We start from the raw sequence: 16,718 nt of genomic DNA on the forward strand, positions 1-16,718 counted from the left end.
TATTTTATGATTTAATATAGTTTTAATAGGGTAACCTACAAACATAGTCACTTGTGTTTGCTTTATATTATATTTTAATCACTTATGTTTAAAATGTTACGTTTTAGTCACTTACGTTATCGTTTTATTACGAAGTGATCACTCTACCGTTAAACTCCGTTACCTCCCTAACAACAGTCCTACGTGGGAGGCCAAATGGGTTTTAAATGCCAACTTAGATGTCCAGTTGCTGGAATGGAAACAAGTTTTTAATTAAATAAATTTAATTTGGACTGCCACGAAAGGCTGCCGTTAGGGAAGTAACGAAGTTTAACAGCCGTAATAAAACGATAACGTAAGTAGCTAGAACGTAACATTTCAAACATAAATGACTAAAATGTAATCTGAAATAAACAAAAAGTAATTATTTTTAATAATACAACTCCATTTTATTATTGAAACATAAGATGTATACCCATAATCAGTAGGACAGCGTTGGGTTGAAATCCATATTTTATTGTGTCTTTGGGTCATGAAAAAGAGTTACGTCTGGTGTTGCAATTTGAGTTGAATAAAAAAATATTTTGTAGAAAGAAAGAATGATATAAATTATAGCAAGGGCAGTGTCGACATTAAACACAAAATGGAGGAGAGTTATGATGATATGAAAAGCACACGCGTAAATGTCGAGCGATATCAGAAGCCAGCTAAGCTAAAGACGTAGCTTGGACTGTACGAGATTTTCCTTTTCTTTCTCTTCCTCTCCATCTTCACTATTTTACTTTACCTGCCCAAACATATAATAATAACATAATTTACTTTTGATCTTTATCGAAAAGTTGAATAATTGGAGCGTTAAAATAAATAAATAAAAGAGAGGGAGAAAGAGCAAAGCAGAGAAAGCAAACAGACAAAGCTGAGACCATTACTGACTAGGGAAAAACACAGAAAAAGTCTTGTTTGAGAGAGAGAGCGGAAGTGCGACTATGAGCGAAGCTTCGTTCAAGATTTGTGTAGGACTCTCTTTCGTTTTTCATTCTCACTTTCTCTCTTGCCAAACGGTACTCTCTTGCTCTCTGTTTCTTTTCTTTTTTCTTTTTAGGAATTCGAAATTCAATTATGTAACGGAACTTGTTTCCTATAATTTCAGTTAGATTCTTTGACTTCTCGTTTTGTTATATGTGAAGTTGGTAACCGAAACGCTAGATCGCGTAGGATTTTGACTTTGAAAAATGAACAAGAAATTAATGGATTAATATATTTTCTGGAAATATTTTATTTCATGATATTAAAAATGAGCTTGTGATCTGTATTACATGATATGATTGCATTGTTAATTAATTTTTGCGCGCATTTGTGGACTTTTTTGGTGCTCGATTTTAATAGAATGTCATTGATCGTCCAAGTAAAAGTTGTGTTGACATTAGTTTGACATAAAGCAAGTAACTTTAATTGGAAATACTAAAGTGCTGATAAGCTTTTTTTGTTTATTATTGGAACTTAGAAGCTGTTCCAAGATAATTACCATTCAGATATCTGTTACTGCTTAGCCTACTGATAGGTTGGTTGAACTGAGAAGAATGAAGCATTACATTTTATTTAGAACATATCAAGTGAAGAACAGTTGACAGATACTCATAAACTGCATTACATATCCGATACAATCCCCTTTTATTCTTATTGATAAGGTTTAATTGCTCATATGAAGAGTCTACTTAGCTAGATTTCAGAGGGATGTTTTTCCGCTTTGTGTTCTAAGTCATTGTAGACCTTTTCATTCCAATTAAGTAGTCCAGTCTAGTTACGTATATTATGCTGTATGTTGTCTATGTAATATTTCATTATAATTTCTTTTGTGAATTAAGTATAAATCTATTGTCTTTATGGCAGGATAACATTTATACATTGTTGGTTATGCGAGTTTCAGTGTTGAGAAAAGAGTATTTCTGAACATTTGGATGGAAGATCCCCTGAAGACGGTTTCAAGTAAATGAGCTTCTATAGATAAGCATAGGATGATAAATATCAGCGGTAGAGTGGAAAGCTAAGATATATGTGCAGCATTACATGCATGCAACTTTATCTAATGGTTTGTTGCGGTGGATGGTAATGCATCCATTGCTAATGCATAGGTATCTCTGCTGGTGTGTTCTGTTTGGGCATCTTTGCACGTCTGTCCTTTGTCTTAGTTTGAATCGATCAGAGAATCTTTTCCTGAAACCTAGATTAATTTTGACTGATGAATCTGTAATTGCCACGTCCATCCACGTTAAGAAATCAGCTTCACTACCGCTGAATGATTCTCTATCTTGTGAGGACTTGGAAGGTGTAGGATCCTTTAATACTACATGCTTGCTAAACTCAAACTTGTATTTAAGTTCTGATCTTTACATTTGTGGTACCGGAAACTTGGAAATACTTCCCCATGTTTCAATCAAGTGCCCCACAGAAGGCTGTATGGTTACCTTTAATATGTCTGGAAATGTAAATGTGGGTGAATATGTTGCCATTGTTGCTGGATCAGTAGTAATTTGTGCTGCCAATTTGACTGTTGGGTACAATTCTACTATTAACACAACATCCTTGGCTGGTCCTCCTCCTCCTCAAACTAGTGGTACACCTGTTGGCACTGAAGGAGCTGGTGGAGGGCATGGTGGCCGAGGTGCTTCATGTCTCAAAAATAATAAGACAAGCTTTTGGGGGGGTGATGTTTATGCTTGGTCCACATTGTCTGAGCCATGGAGTTACGGGAGTAAAGGTGGCAGTAAGAATGACAGTGCTTCTGATGGACATTGGTATGGAGGGAAGGGTGGAGGACGAGTTAAGTTCATAGTAAAGGACATGATATATCTGAATGGATCTGTAACTGCAGAAGGTGGAAATGGAGGAATAAAAGGGGGAGGGGGTTCTGGTGGAAGCATCTACATAAGAGCTGTTAAGCTGTGAGTACACTGTACCTGAACACACCATTTTCATATTTCTAGTTTTCTCTATGGTCAGGTGTCTGTTAGCTTTTCAGTTAATGTTTTCTGATTCAGCACTTGTAGAAAAATCTATTAACAGTACCCAACATTTCTTGCATTATCACTGCACATAATAATGCTTATCCTCTCTACTAATAAAGAGACATCGTATAGAAAGGTTTTATATGCAATATAATAAATTTTCTGTAATTTCAAGTGTATGGTTGCAATAATAATTCACTAATGATTTTTGCATTCCTCATGTTTGGTAATTCAATGTCTTTGTGGCTATATGTTATTGAGTATGAATTGATATATTGAAAAGGGTTGCTTTCAGCAGCAATTGTAACAGTTTATACTGGAATTATCTTTTTGATAATAAACTCGATGGAGATGCCACGGTAGACTAAGTCATGAATGCATATTGTAGGATTTTCATTAATAATAGTTGGGGTTCAAGCCCAAAGATTCTTCTTGAGTTTATGATTGCCAATTTCCCTTTTTGCCAATTTTAATTTGTTCTATCCAAAGCCAACCACATAGTGTAATTTATTCTGTTTTTGGCTTTTTATTCTTCACTTGAAGCAAGTGAGATCCATTCATTATTGGTGATTTTTCATTTACCTAGATTTTTCAAGTTATTGTCATTTTTGGTGCTCAAAAAGCTGCTTATGACTGACAAAACAATGGCACCATAGCCAGTTGACTACTCCTGGGCATCAATGTTTTACCTTCCTATAAGTTAAAAATCATTAAGTAGAAATTAACTCTTTAACTAAATGTCAGAATGCTGTTTTGGTACTTAGGAAGGGATATGGTACTATAAGTGCAGCTGGTGGGATGGGTTGGGGTGGTGGTGGTGGTGGAAGAATATCTCTGGATTGTTACAGCATACAAGAAGATGTCAAGGTTTCTGTGCATGGTTTGTACCGATCACACCCATAAAATCTAGAAATTTAGTACATAATTGTAAAATGAGACATTACTGTGGTTAGATTGGGCTACATTACATGCTTCAATTTTTGGCAGGTGGTTATAGTTTGGGTTGTCCTGGAAACTCTGGAGCAGCTGGTACATATTTCAATGCTGATTTACTGAGTCTAAGAGTCGGCAATGATAATGTCACCACAGAAACTGAAACTCCTTTGCTTGATTTCTCTACTAGTCCACTATGGTCAAATGTTTTTGTGGAGAATAACGCAAAAGTGTTGGTTCCTCTTCTTTGGACCAGAGTTCAGGTTGCTTAATCTCTATCTTCTTCCAAATAAGCTACACCCTTTTCCGTTTTATCATTTTTTTTCTGCTCTCTTATGTTGCTTAGCCTGTCATCACAATTGCTTTGATTTAAATACTTCGCCCTTCTAAGTATTTATTCTTCTATAATAGTGGTGAGTGGTCACATTCCAATGGCGTTCTTATTCCTTAATATGCTTTTAACTGTGAAGGTCAGAGGCCAAATTAGTCTATATCGTGGGGGGGAAATTGTCTTTGGGTTGTCTGCATACCCAATGTCAGAATTTGAGCTTGTCGCAGAAGAACTTTTAATGAGTGATTCCATCATAAAGGTATGTTACATTTGTTTTTTGTTTTTTCATGTTTTCTGAGGGAAACGTTATAATGTTTTATGATAGTTATTATTATTTATTTAAGTAGAGCTGAACTGCAAAATTTAATGGCTGTATCTGGTGCTAGGTAGTTGGGGAATGATTTTTTAAGTGAGGTTTTGTCCTATAGGATTATGAACACTTACCACTTGAGTTAATATGTGTTTTGACCTAGATTGTGGTACTTACCATGGGAAAGAGGATAAATAATAGATTTTACTGTGTAAATGGTTCTTTGAAGCCTGTACTTCACAATATTGTGTTTTGGGACCATCACTCGTTCAAATCTTGTAATACCTTAGACATTTACGGATTTTACTTTGTTAAGGTTTGTAAAAGATCTGAAATGCTGGTTAGATTAACTGGCTCAGTGTCTGCGTGCAATTTTCATTTCAGTAATGAGAGGTGTGTGAAATGGCTCCATTAATTTATTGATAGAAACCTCTATTTATAGAGGTAAAGATAGCTGGTTACATTTAAAATAGAAATTCAAGCGATTGATTTGAAAATAAGATAAAATAGTAATTCAAAACAATTCAAAACTAAGATAAGAATAATAACAAATTTATTTGAATATTTCAAATCCTAAGACTACGTCAATAAGGACTACTGTTGTCTAGACCTATTAGTGAAGTTTGAAAGATTTATGGTACTTTTATTTTGGAATTTCTTCTGAAGTGTCAGTCTAGTTTATCCTCTATGGAGGTATGGCCATTTTTTTCATTGTTACTCTAACTAATTTCCTTTCAAAAATAAAGGTATTTGGTGCATTTAGGGTTTCTGTCAAAATGCTACTCATGTGGAACTCGAAGATTCAAATAGATGGTGGTGGAAACACTGTTGTCACAGCATCTATCCTTGAAGTAAGGAATCTGGTTGTTCTAAGGGTATGATGCTTGGATTTCATCATGAATTTCTTAGTCTTTTTCCTTATTCTATTGCTCAATCTTCAGCTATGATTAAAAGTTTTGGTAATCATGTTGATTCCTTTTCTTTGCAGGAGAACTCTGTCATTAGTTCTAATGCAAACTTGGGTGTATATGGTCAAGGTCTGCTGCAGTTAACTGGTCATGGTGATGCAATTAAAGGCCAGCGGCTTTCCTTGTCTCTGTTTTATAACATAACAGTAAGACATTACTGACATGAATTACTATTTTTCTGTTGCTTAAACTTATTAAAGGTGTGAGATAATTAAGAGGGCTCCAATTTGTGGTTATATTTTACTGTTAGAGGTATTTATTTTGACAACGCAGTAATTTGTGTGCAAGTGCTCCTCAATTATGCTTATCTGTGTGTGTCTCTCTCTATACATGTATATCTGTGTAAGTTCTGCACATATGGCTTGAGTAATACTATGGTATTGTAAGTTTATGCTATGCATGGGTGATAAAATGGTATGTCAAACAGCTAAGCTTCTCTATAATAATTGAGATTCTTTGAAGGAAGCCTGTCTTGATACATGTTCTCTTATACATCCCAGTCTTTCAGTTCTCATACCTTAAAAGCATATAATAAGATGAAATTCTACTGGAATCACCTATAAAACATTTCCTCCTTGCTTGATAACTTTAACTTGTATAATGGAACTGTAATGGTTTTTGAGAATCTATATCTTGATCGATTATTGCAGACGATATTACTGTTCTAATTTTCTGGCTTCTTTTTGTTTCTCTAGAGCCAAATATCATTTGATACCCTGTGTTTACAAGTCCTTGCACCTTACAGGTTGGGCCAGGTTCTTTACTTCAGGCTCCACTAGATGATGATGCTAGCAGAATTGTGTGAGTATGAATTTCAATTCTTTTTTAAAGACTTCTCGTGATAATATTAAGCACATTCGAATTAAATGTCAAACCTGTCTTTCATGTTTAAATTCTCACTTTTTATTTATTAAATTTTTTGTAGGGTTACAAATTCCCTTTGTGAGAGCCAAACATGTCCAATAGATGTAATAACTCCTCCTGATGATTGCCATGTTAATTATACACTGTCCTTTTCCCTGCAGGTAGAAATCATATTTGAATTCGACTTATTTGGGGATACGAAATTAACTTATTTGTGTCTTTTTACTTATTTATGAGGATTTGCTAGTATATTTCATATAGGTTACTTTCATGAATCAAATTGATGTCATTCTATAAGAGGACTAAAAGTCTTGCTTAACAAAATATCTGTTGAAATCTAGCTTCCATTTGTTCAAGCATTTTTAAGTGCAAATGAAATGATTTATTGAAGGTATTAGGGTAAGCGCCAAACTTCTGGGTTCAAGATTAGAAATTTACTTTGGCATGCATATCACAGTCATGCCTTCCCTAGCATTTGGGTAAAGCATGGAAGGGCCGGTGTAATCCATCTCTTCTTCTAGTTAGAAGGTTTGAACTGATTTTATAATAATGAGAATGTAAAGTTAATAAGAGATGCCATCTTGTACAATCCTTCTAGTTTATCAAAAAAGGAAAATTTTCTTTCTTAAGTAGAATTGTTCTCATACCTTGGAATTGGAGAAGGACAAAACATGAAGCATATTGCTTTAAATGAGTTCTTCCTAGTTTGCTTCATAGAATTAGGATGCTGTTTTGAGTGTGGCATAGTTCAATTTCTAACCAGTTATTTTGACCTACGCATAGGTTTGTCGGGTTGAGGACCTACTTGTTAATGGGATCATTAAGGGAAGTATCGTTCACATTCATAGGGCAAGGACGGTCACCATTGATGCTAATGGCCTGATTACTGCATCTGAATTAGGTAAGGAGTATAACCAGCAGTGTTGATATTCATCGTTGTTGTCTTCTGCATTTCCCTGTTTCCATCTTTCTTCTCTACAATGGTTTTCAAATAATCTGTTAGTCTCTGTGAAGTGGGATTATTGCTTTTGTTAGCACTTCTAATTTTGTGGAGACCCTTTATTAGGTTGCAGCAAAGGTATAGGAAAAGGAAACTATCTTAATGGAGCTGGTAGTGGTGCCGGGCATGGTGGACGAGGGGGTGCTGGATATTTCAATGGAAGAGTTAGCAGTGGTGGTTATCAGTATGGTAATGCTGATCTTCCTTGTGAGTTGGGAAGCGGAACAGAAGGTCCTAGTCAGTCATTCGGACATGTAGTTGGAGGAGGAATGATTGGTGAGTTTTCAGTTCAGGAATTGCCAAAAGATTCTATATGATTAGATTGTTATTTTAAGTATGTGATAATGGACAAAGAAGGATGAATTTCTTGAATGTCAACAAGCCTGGTTATACATGGAGAGATAATCCTATCTTATAGGAGAATTATTTAAAAACACTAACAGGCAATAAAAGATAATAACGGAAAATTCAAAAATAAATTATCACATCAATAAAATTCAAATAAATGATGATGAGAGCCAAGTCTTCAAGAATTATAGCGATAACAAATCTGTCCAAATTTTCTGACTGTTTCGACAATTTTTTATGTTCTCTGACATTGTGAAATTATTATTTTTACCAACTTATGGTTGTCTCTTCGCTAGTAATTGGCTCAAACCAATGGCCTCTCCTAAGGCTTAGCATTTATGGTTCTTTGAGGGCTGATGGTCAAAGCTTCGGGGAAGCAACAATAAACGGTAATGGATCATTGGTTGGTGGACTTGGTGGAGGTTCTGGTGGAACAGTTCTTCTATTCCTTCAAGAGCTTATGCTTGCGGAAAATTCATCTTTGTCAACTGTTGGGGGAAATGGTGGTCCTCGTGGTGGTGGCGGCGGCGGTGGTGGAAGAGTGCATTTTCACTGGTCTAATATAGGCATTGGGGATGAATATGTTCCAGTTGCTACTATCAGCGGTTTCATCAATAGTAGGTAGGGCTCTTTAATGCAACAAATGTTATAAATTCCATAATTAACTAATTTTTTTTATCACAACTCTTTTTTGGACCATTTATGTCAAACATTTTAAGATACTCCAGAATTTGATTATCATTGTTTAATATAAGATTAATGAGTTAACAAGCTGCTAATACAGCAAACATTAGATGGAGTAGTTTTCCATAAGGCTATTTGCACTTGCTATCTATTCTTTACTATCAAATTGTTAGGAGTAAACTAACAGATAATATGAAAGATACTAAATGGAGTTCTTTTCCAGTAAGGTTTGGACGAATTATCACTTAATATCTCCACTGAATAATCTGTAGTTTTATATTGTCTGTCAATATAAGAAGCAATTAAAATTTTGAAATATAAGCCTTTCCACACATACACACACCCAAAAAGAAAAAATGAACAAAAAACTGTTGAATTTCAGCTTACTTCTTCAAACATGCTGAGTGACAGTGGAGGTGCTGGGCATAAAGGTGGACTCTTTGGAGACGAGGGCACAGTAACTGGTAAAAAATGTCCAAAAGGCCTCTATGGTACATTCTGCAGGGTAAGTTTCACTGAACTTCTAAAATTGTTATAAATTACCTTTAAAACTTGTGTTTCAAGATGTTTTATGTTGTACCAATGGCTTTCTTCTATTATACATCACAATGCTGCTGGGGTTATGTTACAGGGATACTTAGAGAATATTGTTGCAATTTGCACTATTTACCAAAAGTCCATTAAAGTCTTACTGCTACTTGTAGCACCTTCCATCCCAGCTTAAAATTTCCTCTGGAAACATCTTGTGATAGTATTTGTTTGTAAGCTGTTATTTTTATTTGTTTATGAGGACAAGCGCCGCCTAATCTGACTTACCAGACTTTGCTCCAGACCAAAAGTTCCAACACTATAATCTGAATTTTCTGATTCTACTCGGTCTACATCTAGATTATAATGGGAAAATATTCACCATTAATCAAATAGGGACATGGCTTGCTTCACTAGTTGGCTATTTTATGCATGTACAGATTTCTTAATTTGTTTATTCACATGTTGGCACGAACTATTCGATTCTTCTTACTTGTCAAGTTTACTACATCTACATAGATACAAAAGTATTGTCTTTCCCTTTAGATTTAGAATTTGTTTTTTTAATCAGTTCTATTCATCATCTTAGCTATTGACAATAAACTGTGAGATTTCACTAATTTGCTTCTCTTTAAAATTACAATGGAGTTCATTCACAGGAATGCCCCATTGGCACTTACAAAGATATTGATGGCTCTGATGAAGACCTTTGCACTCCTTGCCCTCTGGAGCTTCTTCCAAATCGTGCAAATTTCATATATGTACGAGGTACTTGTTAACACTGATTTACATTTTATTCTTATGTGCTTCTCTTTTTCTTCCATGGCTTTTTCCTTTTCCCTCAAATCTTTTCCTTATATGTGGTTTTCCATATGCTTCCCTTTCTCAGTTTAGGGTGTGTATTTTTTGCAGGAGGAGTCCGTCAGACATCTTGCCCTTATAAGTGCATATCTGAGAAGTATAGAATGCCCAATTGCTATACCCCTCTTGAGGAGTTGATGTATACATTTGGAGGTCCTTGGCCTTTTGCACTTCTTCTGTCTGGCATTTTGGTGCTTCTAGCTGTATTATTAAGCACATTAAGAATCAAATTGGTCGAATCAAGCTCATATGTTGCTAATATTGAACATCAGAGCAGTCATCATTTCCCGTACCTTCTTTCCCTATCAGAGGTATATTTTTGAAAGCTATATTTCATTTTACGGCTTAAATGAGTGCAGCAGTGACTGGATCCAGTTTCATATTTTATAACATTTCTGTGTGGACTATATATATTCTTACTAGGTAAGGGGAACCAGAGCTGAAGAAACTCAGAGTCATGTTTACAGAATGTATTTCATGGGGCCCAATACTTTTAGAGAACCATGGCATCTTCCTTACTCTCCTCCTGATTCAATCATTGAGATCGTGTAAGAAAATAATTTGAGTAACAAAGGATGAAATGATGGCTTTTTTTTTTTCCATTGCAGCATAAGTGATTCTCTAGGTAAATTCATGGAAGTAGGAATGGTCGTGGGTTGCAGCTGAACTCAAAACCTCTCCCTTCCCCCTCGCCTCCTCTCTCTTAAAAGGAAATAAACAAAAAGATATTGATATGCTCAAATGTTCTGTTCCTAGCACAGTAAACAATCATTGCATATACCCTGCTGGCCACTTGCAAATAGATTTCTGTTTAGTTATCCAATTATACTTAAGTGTGGGTTGAGGGAGAGGGGTAGAGGGAAGTAGAATGCTAAGTACCCTTTACAAGAAAAATCCATGAGAATAGCTGTCATTTTGTTAGCATCCCCCTTTTTTTTACTGGTTGTTGATGCAATGTATACTTGATATTGAAGCCTACCAATTATGGAGATGCTCTGAGTATCTTGTACAGTAGATAAATGTCTTTTCTTAGAACTGTTTATTTATTTATATTTATTCAAGCTCCCTTTTTTTCATGTTAGAATCCAGCTTTCCTTTTTTTTTTTTTTTATCTAAAATAGTCATAATCAATAAACTCATGGACGTGTAGGTATGAAGATGCTTTTAATAGATTCATTGATGAGATCAACTCGGTTGCTGCATATGATTGGTGGGAAGGCTCAGTGCACAGTATACTGTCAGTGGTTGCATATCCTTGTGCCTGGTCCTGGAAACAGTGGCGGCGGAGGAAAAAAGTTCATCGGCTTCAGGAATATGTCAAATCAGAGTACGACCATTCATGTCTCCGCTCTTGTAGATCACGTGCTCTATACAAGGGGATGAAGGTTATACTTCTTGCATTTCACTCGTCTGGAGTCATCTTATTCCTCGGGTGCCATGCTTTATCTGCTAAAAACCCTTTGGTTTATGTTTGTTTGAGAATATATTTCTTAAAATTATTCAATACCATGTTCCATCATCTTATTCCTTGGGTGCCAAGCTTTATCTGCTAAAAACCATTTGCTTAATGTCTGTTTGTGAAAACATTTATTAAATTATTCAATACCATGCGTCATTACTGCCTCAATGGTGTTTATGACTTCAAAGAAGATACTAGGTTCTATGTCATCGGGATGAACCATCATGAGATGTTTAGCAAGTGACATCATCCATTATGCAAATTCAGCAGTAGAGGCTTAAATACATAGTTACATAATTTTTATTAAGGATTGTGTACATTTTCTCTTCTTTATCATGTCTCTAAATGGTTACCTAATTTATGCAGGTAGGAGCAACACCTGATTTGATGGTCGCATACATTGATTTTTTCCTTGGGGGCGATGAGAAGCGTGTGGACATGGTATCAATCATACAAAAGAGATTCCCAATGTGCATAATATTTGGTGGGGATGGAAGCTATATGTCACCATACAATCTTCATAGTGATACATTGTTGACTAATCTTCTGGGCCAGGTGTCTTTTCTGTCTTATAATTTTTCTGTAGCTTTATCGTAACTCGATTTAGTAACATTCATCTGACTTAAAGAAATATGCTATCTCCAGCACATACCACCAACTGTTTGGAATCGATTGATAGCTGGTTTGAATGCTCAGTTGAGGACTGTGAGACATGGATCCATTCGTTCTGCATTGGTGCCTGTTCTGGATTGGATAGCTAGTCATGGAAATCCCCAGCTTGAATTCCATGGGGTTAAAATTGAGCTAGGTTGGTTTCAAGCAACAGCTTCTGGTTACTATCAGCTGGGCATCGTGGTAGTGGTTGGTGACTTGACTTTTCACAATTTGCACCAGCCTGATTTGTCAGATAGAAGCAATGATGGATACCCAAGGTAACCTCAAGTAATTGTCTCTAATGTTGTTCTATCTTCCAAAATAAAACAAGGGAAAATGATCACTGATCCAAACTGAACAGTTAAAGTAGAAAGCCGTTGGAACACATATGAGTTGAATCTACTCTTGAAAGCAGCTGAAGCATGTAGATGATATTAAATATTAACAACAAATTCTGATACTAACATCTATTGGTAGCATTTGGCTGAATGGTTCTGATTTATTTGCCTGACTTTTCATTTTCAATAATCTGTTTTTAAATGGAACTTACTTGTGGTATGTAGGAAGAAACTTATTTCCCTTTTTTAGCACTGTAGTGAATGAGCACAAGTAGGTTGTATTTGAATGTTTGCTTTTCAAGCTCTGCGAATTATTATTTGCTCATTGGCTGTTTGTGTATTAATGATTCAGGAACGATGCTGCATCTGCGGGTAAAAATCCTAAACTGCTCCAGCAAAGTTGGCCATACCCAAGTCATGCATTATCTCGTAAAAAGATCACAGGGGGAATTAACGGAGGTCTCATAAATGATGCTACCTTGAGATCTTTAGAATTTAAAAGAGACTTTCTCTTCCCATTATCTCTCTTATTGCACAATACTAGACCCGTTGGTCGTCAGGTGGCGATCTAACTTGTATAGCCTCACTCCTATTGCAGATATTTCAAATTACTCAATCACCTAATGCTTGAACTTTTATGTTTCAGGACTCCCTTCAGCTCCTGATTACTACGTTGCTTTTAGCAGATCTCTCCGTTACCCTCCTTACCTTGCTTCAGTTCTATTGGATATCTCTTGGGATATTCCTTGCTGTCCTGCTTATTCTTCCTCTATCACTGCTTTCTCCATTCCCTGCTGGATTGAATGCCTTGTTCAGTAAAGAGCCTCGTAGAGCTTCGCTTGCCCGTATATATTCCCTTTGGAATGCTACATCTCTGTCAAATATTGTAAGTACCTCAAAATTGTAGGGTACTTTTTACCAAAGATAGTTATTCCAATTTAGACATTGGCATGAATCAGCTATAATGCTTTTGGGTTGCCTAGTACTTACTTTTTTGTTTTTGGGTGAAATATGGTTTAATGACACGGTAAACTAATGCATAGCGTTCTGCTGACCAGCCTAATTCTTCATGCTTATGGTGCCATCACATAAATTCTTATAAATATGATATTGTATATGATGCACTTCACAATTTAGAGAGACATATTTCAGACAAGGTAGATATTTCTAGAAATGTTTTGCAATAGCAATATAGAGAAGTGTAGAATTTTGCAATTTGAAGAATTCATAAAGTATTGAATGTGACATGTGAGAATGAGACGCCAATAATTGATTTTGAGCTATAAACATCACACATAAATTTTCTTGCAGGCTGTCGCTTTCATTTGTGGCATTATTCATTATGGATTTTCCTCCTTCCTGCCACCTGACAAGGGAAATACTTGGAATACTAGAAGGTGAGGATTTAATTGCTTATTAGTCTGATGGAGCTCTTGAGAGCTTATATAAATTTGAGGGTAGTTAAAAGATGCATTTGTTTTAATAGTTGGCGTTTATAATGTTACAAGTTATAGCTCCCCTCTATTATTTCTCTATCCATTGTTTTTTTATCAGTTATACAAGTCATGGGTTGTGGTCCTACACATATAAATAGAAAGTAAAGGACTGGACCTAAAATCATACTTCTATTTCACTCAGTGCTAGTATATCATCGGTAATTAAGATAACTCTTCATCAGTTCCATTGGAGTAGTAAATTTCGTTTAGTTTTAATAGGTGTCACGTTCGTAGAATTTGTTGATAGAAATATTTCTTGCATAAAAAGTGAGGTGTAGTGGATCCGGGACATGAAGAATTGTTAGGTTTGGGGTTGATAAACTCTAAGATAACCATGCTATAATTGGTTCACATCTGAGAATTCCAGTTTTGCTATCCTAATCAATCTAGTTTCATATATAAGGGTTTTTTTTTTTTTTTTAACTTTATATGGCTTTTGTACCAAACAAGATGTGTTAAATAGCATTTGGAATTTGCAGCGAAGACAACAAATGGTGGCTTTTGCCAACCATCCTTCTGATATTCAAGTCAATACAAGCTCGATTTGTGGATTGGCACATTGCAAACCTAGAAGTCCAAGATTTCTCCCTCTTCTGTCCGGATCCAGATGCTTTTTGGGCTCATGAGCCTACTGCTTGAATTTAAAGTGAAGACTGACTGCACTCCATCATCTTCTTCCATGGTTCTGGCTGTGATGCTTAGCTTTCCAGTGTAAATTTTGTTCAAAGTTTGTAAAAAGCAACATCTGAGTATAGGCTTTTTCTCTCTTTTGCATTGTTGCATCTGTGTGGGTATAGTTTCAAAAAAGGGAACTTTGAGAGCTATGTGAATTAGTGAATAGATAATGTCTTAGTTAATTATTTATTAGAAATTCCTAGTTCATTATTTTTCTGTACTTGCGATCTATATCATTCTAAAACAGCAGCACTGTCACTGGAGCAAGAAAATGGTTCAATACTTGCAATCTATCATCCTAAAGTAGTCGGATGCGACAGAGCTAGAGAATATATTTATTGTTTAAACACCTAAATAACAAATGAGAGTGGCGCAGCGGAAGCGTGATGGGCCCACAACATCCTAGGATAGAAACCTGTCTCTGGTATACTTTTGAAATTTTGTTCTGTGAGCAATGGGTTTCAGATTTTATATAATTATATTGTTTATAGCTTCACAAAATTTTACTATATTATTTATTGGTATAATGATTTATTTGATCTTTCAACTTTGTAAAAAATATTATTATAGTCTTTTATTTAATTTTTCGTCTATTTTAATCCTTAAACTAGTACTTTTGGTCAAAACACCCCCGAAATAGATAGAAAAGTTACATCAACAATTAATTAATTTTTTTTAATAAATTCAAAAAATATAAAAATTAGTTAAAAAGCATAACAAATATATAAAATTTATTTAATAATAAAAATTATAATAATATTCTATAGTATTTAGAATTTTTGAAAAAAATTAGTTGCTGAAGTGGCATACACATGAACTGTCACGTCAGCAAAGTTGATAAACGTCAACTTTTTCATTTATTTCGGGTGTGATTTGAGAAAAGCACAAGTTTAAGAGTTAAAATAGACAATAAATAAATAAATAAAGGGTTTAAATGACTTTTTTTTGTAAAGTTTGAGGGCCAAATAAGTCATTATGCCTTATTTATTTTTGGGTAAACTACCCGATTGGTCATCAACTTTTAAGGTGTTTTCATTGGGATCACTTAAAAAGAAACCTTTGCAATTTCTTCACCTAACTTTTAGGGCACTTTTATTTTAGTCCCGCACTTAGACTGTGCATGCCATATCTTGTTTACAATTTCATTTTGGTCACTTAACTTTTTAGGTTGCTTTCATTTTGGTAATTCAAAAAAAAAATTAAAGTACTGATCAAGGTAAAAAAAAACATTAATATTAAATTGCAAAAGCAATAAAACTACGTTGAGTCAATACACACTATGTTCACTTAACTTTTTTTCAATAATTAAATTTTAAAATGTTAAAATCAATTAATAAATCATTGAATTTTTGATCACTTTATAGTGTCAATAAATTTGTTACTATAATATTGAAATTAATTAATTTAACGCTTGGATGACTAAAGTAAAAGTGCCCTATAAGTTAGATGACGAAATTGTAAAGTTTTTTGACCAAAATAATAACACCTTAAAAGTTTGGTGATCAATTGGGTAGTTTGCTTAAACATAGTGGTTAGTATTACGACATCCCTTTGAAATTTTTAAATTGTCATATATATTGAAAATTTTATCACACTGTATGCATATGGAAACCACATATTTAGAGCATAAAGGTATGTTTGAAAATAACATTTAATAAATAATAAAATGTATAGTTTGAAACTAATTAATATAACAAATGAAATATGTAAGATTAAAATAAAAAATAGACTAAATTGTAAGTAAAACAAAATTTAAACATTTAAATAAATACATCGATTAAGAATACTAAATGAGGTCAATTATTTATCACAATGTTGTCATCTATCTTGAGTTAGTGTCGAGTTAATTTATGACATTAACTCAATCAACAACATTTTAATATTAGAAACTCTTTCACACACGTAAGTATATAAAAACCACGTATTTAGAAGACAAATTTATTTTTAAAATTAGCATACAATAAATAATGAAATGTATGATTTGTACAATTGATGGAAGAAATAAAATATGTATAATAAAATTAAAATGTATAAATATATTAAAATAAAATTTTAGTTGAGTGGTGGGTTCAAATCCGATAAAATTAAGAATATATGCTAATTTCATGAAAAAGTTAAAAACATAGGCCAAAATTTTGATTATTTAGGAAATAGGTTGTGGATGTGACAAAATGTATATTGAGAAAAGCGTTTTGAAAAAATACTTTTGCTGACATCTTTTAATTAGATAGTCAAGCATTACTATTTTCATCCTTAAATCTCAAGTTTGACTCTTATCTCAAATA

At 34.4% G+C, this 16,718-nt stretch overlaps 1 protein-coding gene across 3 annotated transcripts; it reads left to right on the forward strand.

Moving 5' to 3' along the window:
• The first annotated feature begins 848 nt into the window (after positions 1-848).
• LOC105791978 (uncharacterized) lies at positions 849-14,653 on the forward strand. 3 transcript variants are annotated; one of them, XM_052634529.1, is made up of 23 exons: positions 849-1,040; positions 1,870-2,921; positions 3,749-3,864; positions 3,972-4,180; positions 4,388-4,507; positions 5,305-5,433; positions 5,547-5,672; positions 6,272-6,327; positions 6,452-6,494; positions 7,174-7,291; positions 7,457-7,666; positions 8,035-8,359; positions 8,834-8,927; positions 9,610-9,718; positions 9,863-10,122; positions 10,235-10,359; positions 10,962-11,196; positions 11,637-11,825; positions 11,916-12,202; positions 12,615-12,822; positions 12,909-13,148; positions 13,574-13,659; positions 14,238-14,653. In XM_052634529.1, exons 2-23 carry the CDS (start codon positions 2,047-2,049, stop codon positions 14,395-14,397), a joined length of 4,320 nt encoding a protein of 1,439 aa, XP_052490489.1. In that variant the 5' UTR covers positions 849-1,040; positions 1,870-2,046; the 3' UTR covers positions 14,398-14,653. The 3 variants fall into 3 exon arrangements, with proteins under 3 accessions (XP_052490489.1, XP_012475770.1, XP_052490488.1); XM_012620316.2 differs by having other exon boundaries at positions 850-1,040; positions 6,452-6,551; XM_052634528.1 differs by having other exon boundaries at positions 850-1,040; positions 1,907-2,921; positions 6,452-6,551.
• The last annotated feature ends 2,065 nt before the right edge of the window (positions 14,654-16,718 follow it).

This window comes from Gossypium raimondii, chromosome 8, assembly GCF_025698545.1.
Source record: "Gossypium raimondii isolate GPD5lz chromosome 8, ASM2569854v1, whole genome shotgun sequence".
Taxonomy (NCBI): domain Eukaryota; kingdom Viridiplantae; phylum Streptophyta; class Magnoliopsida; order Malvales; family Malvaceae; genus Gossypium; species Gossypium raimondii.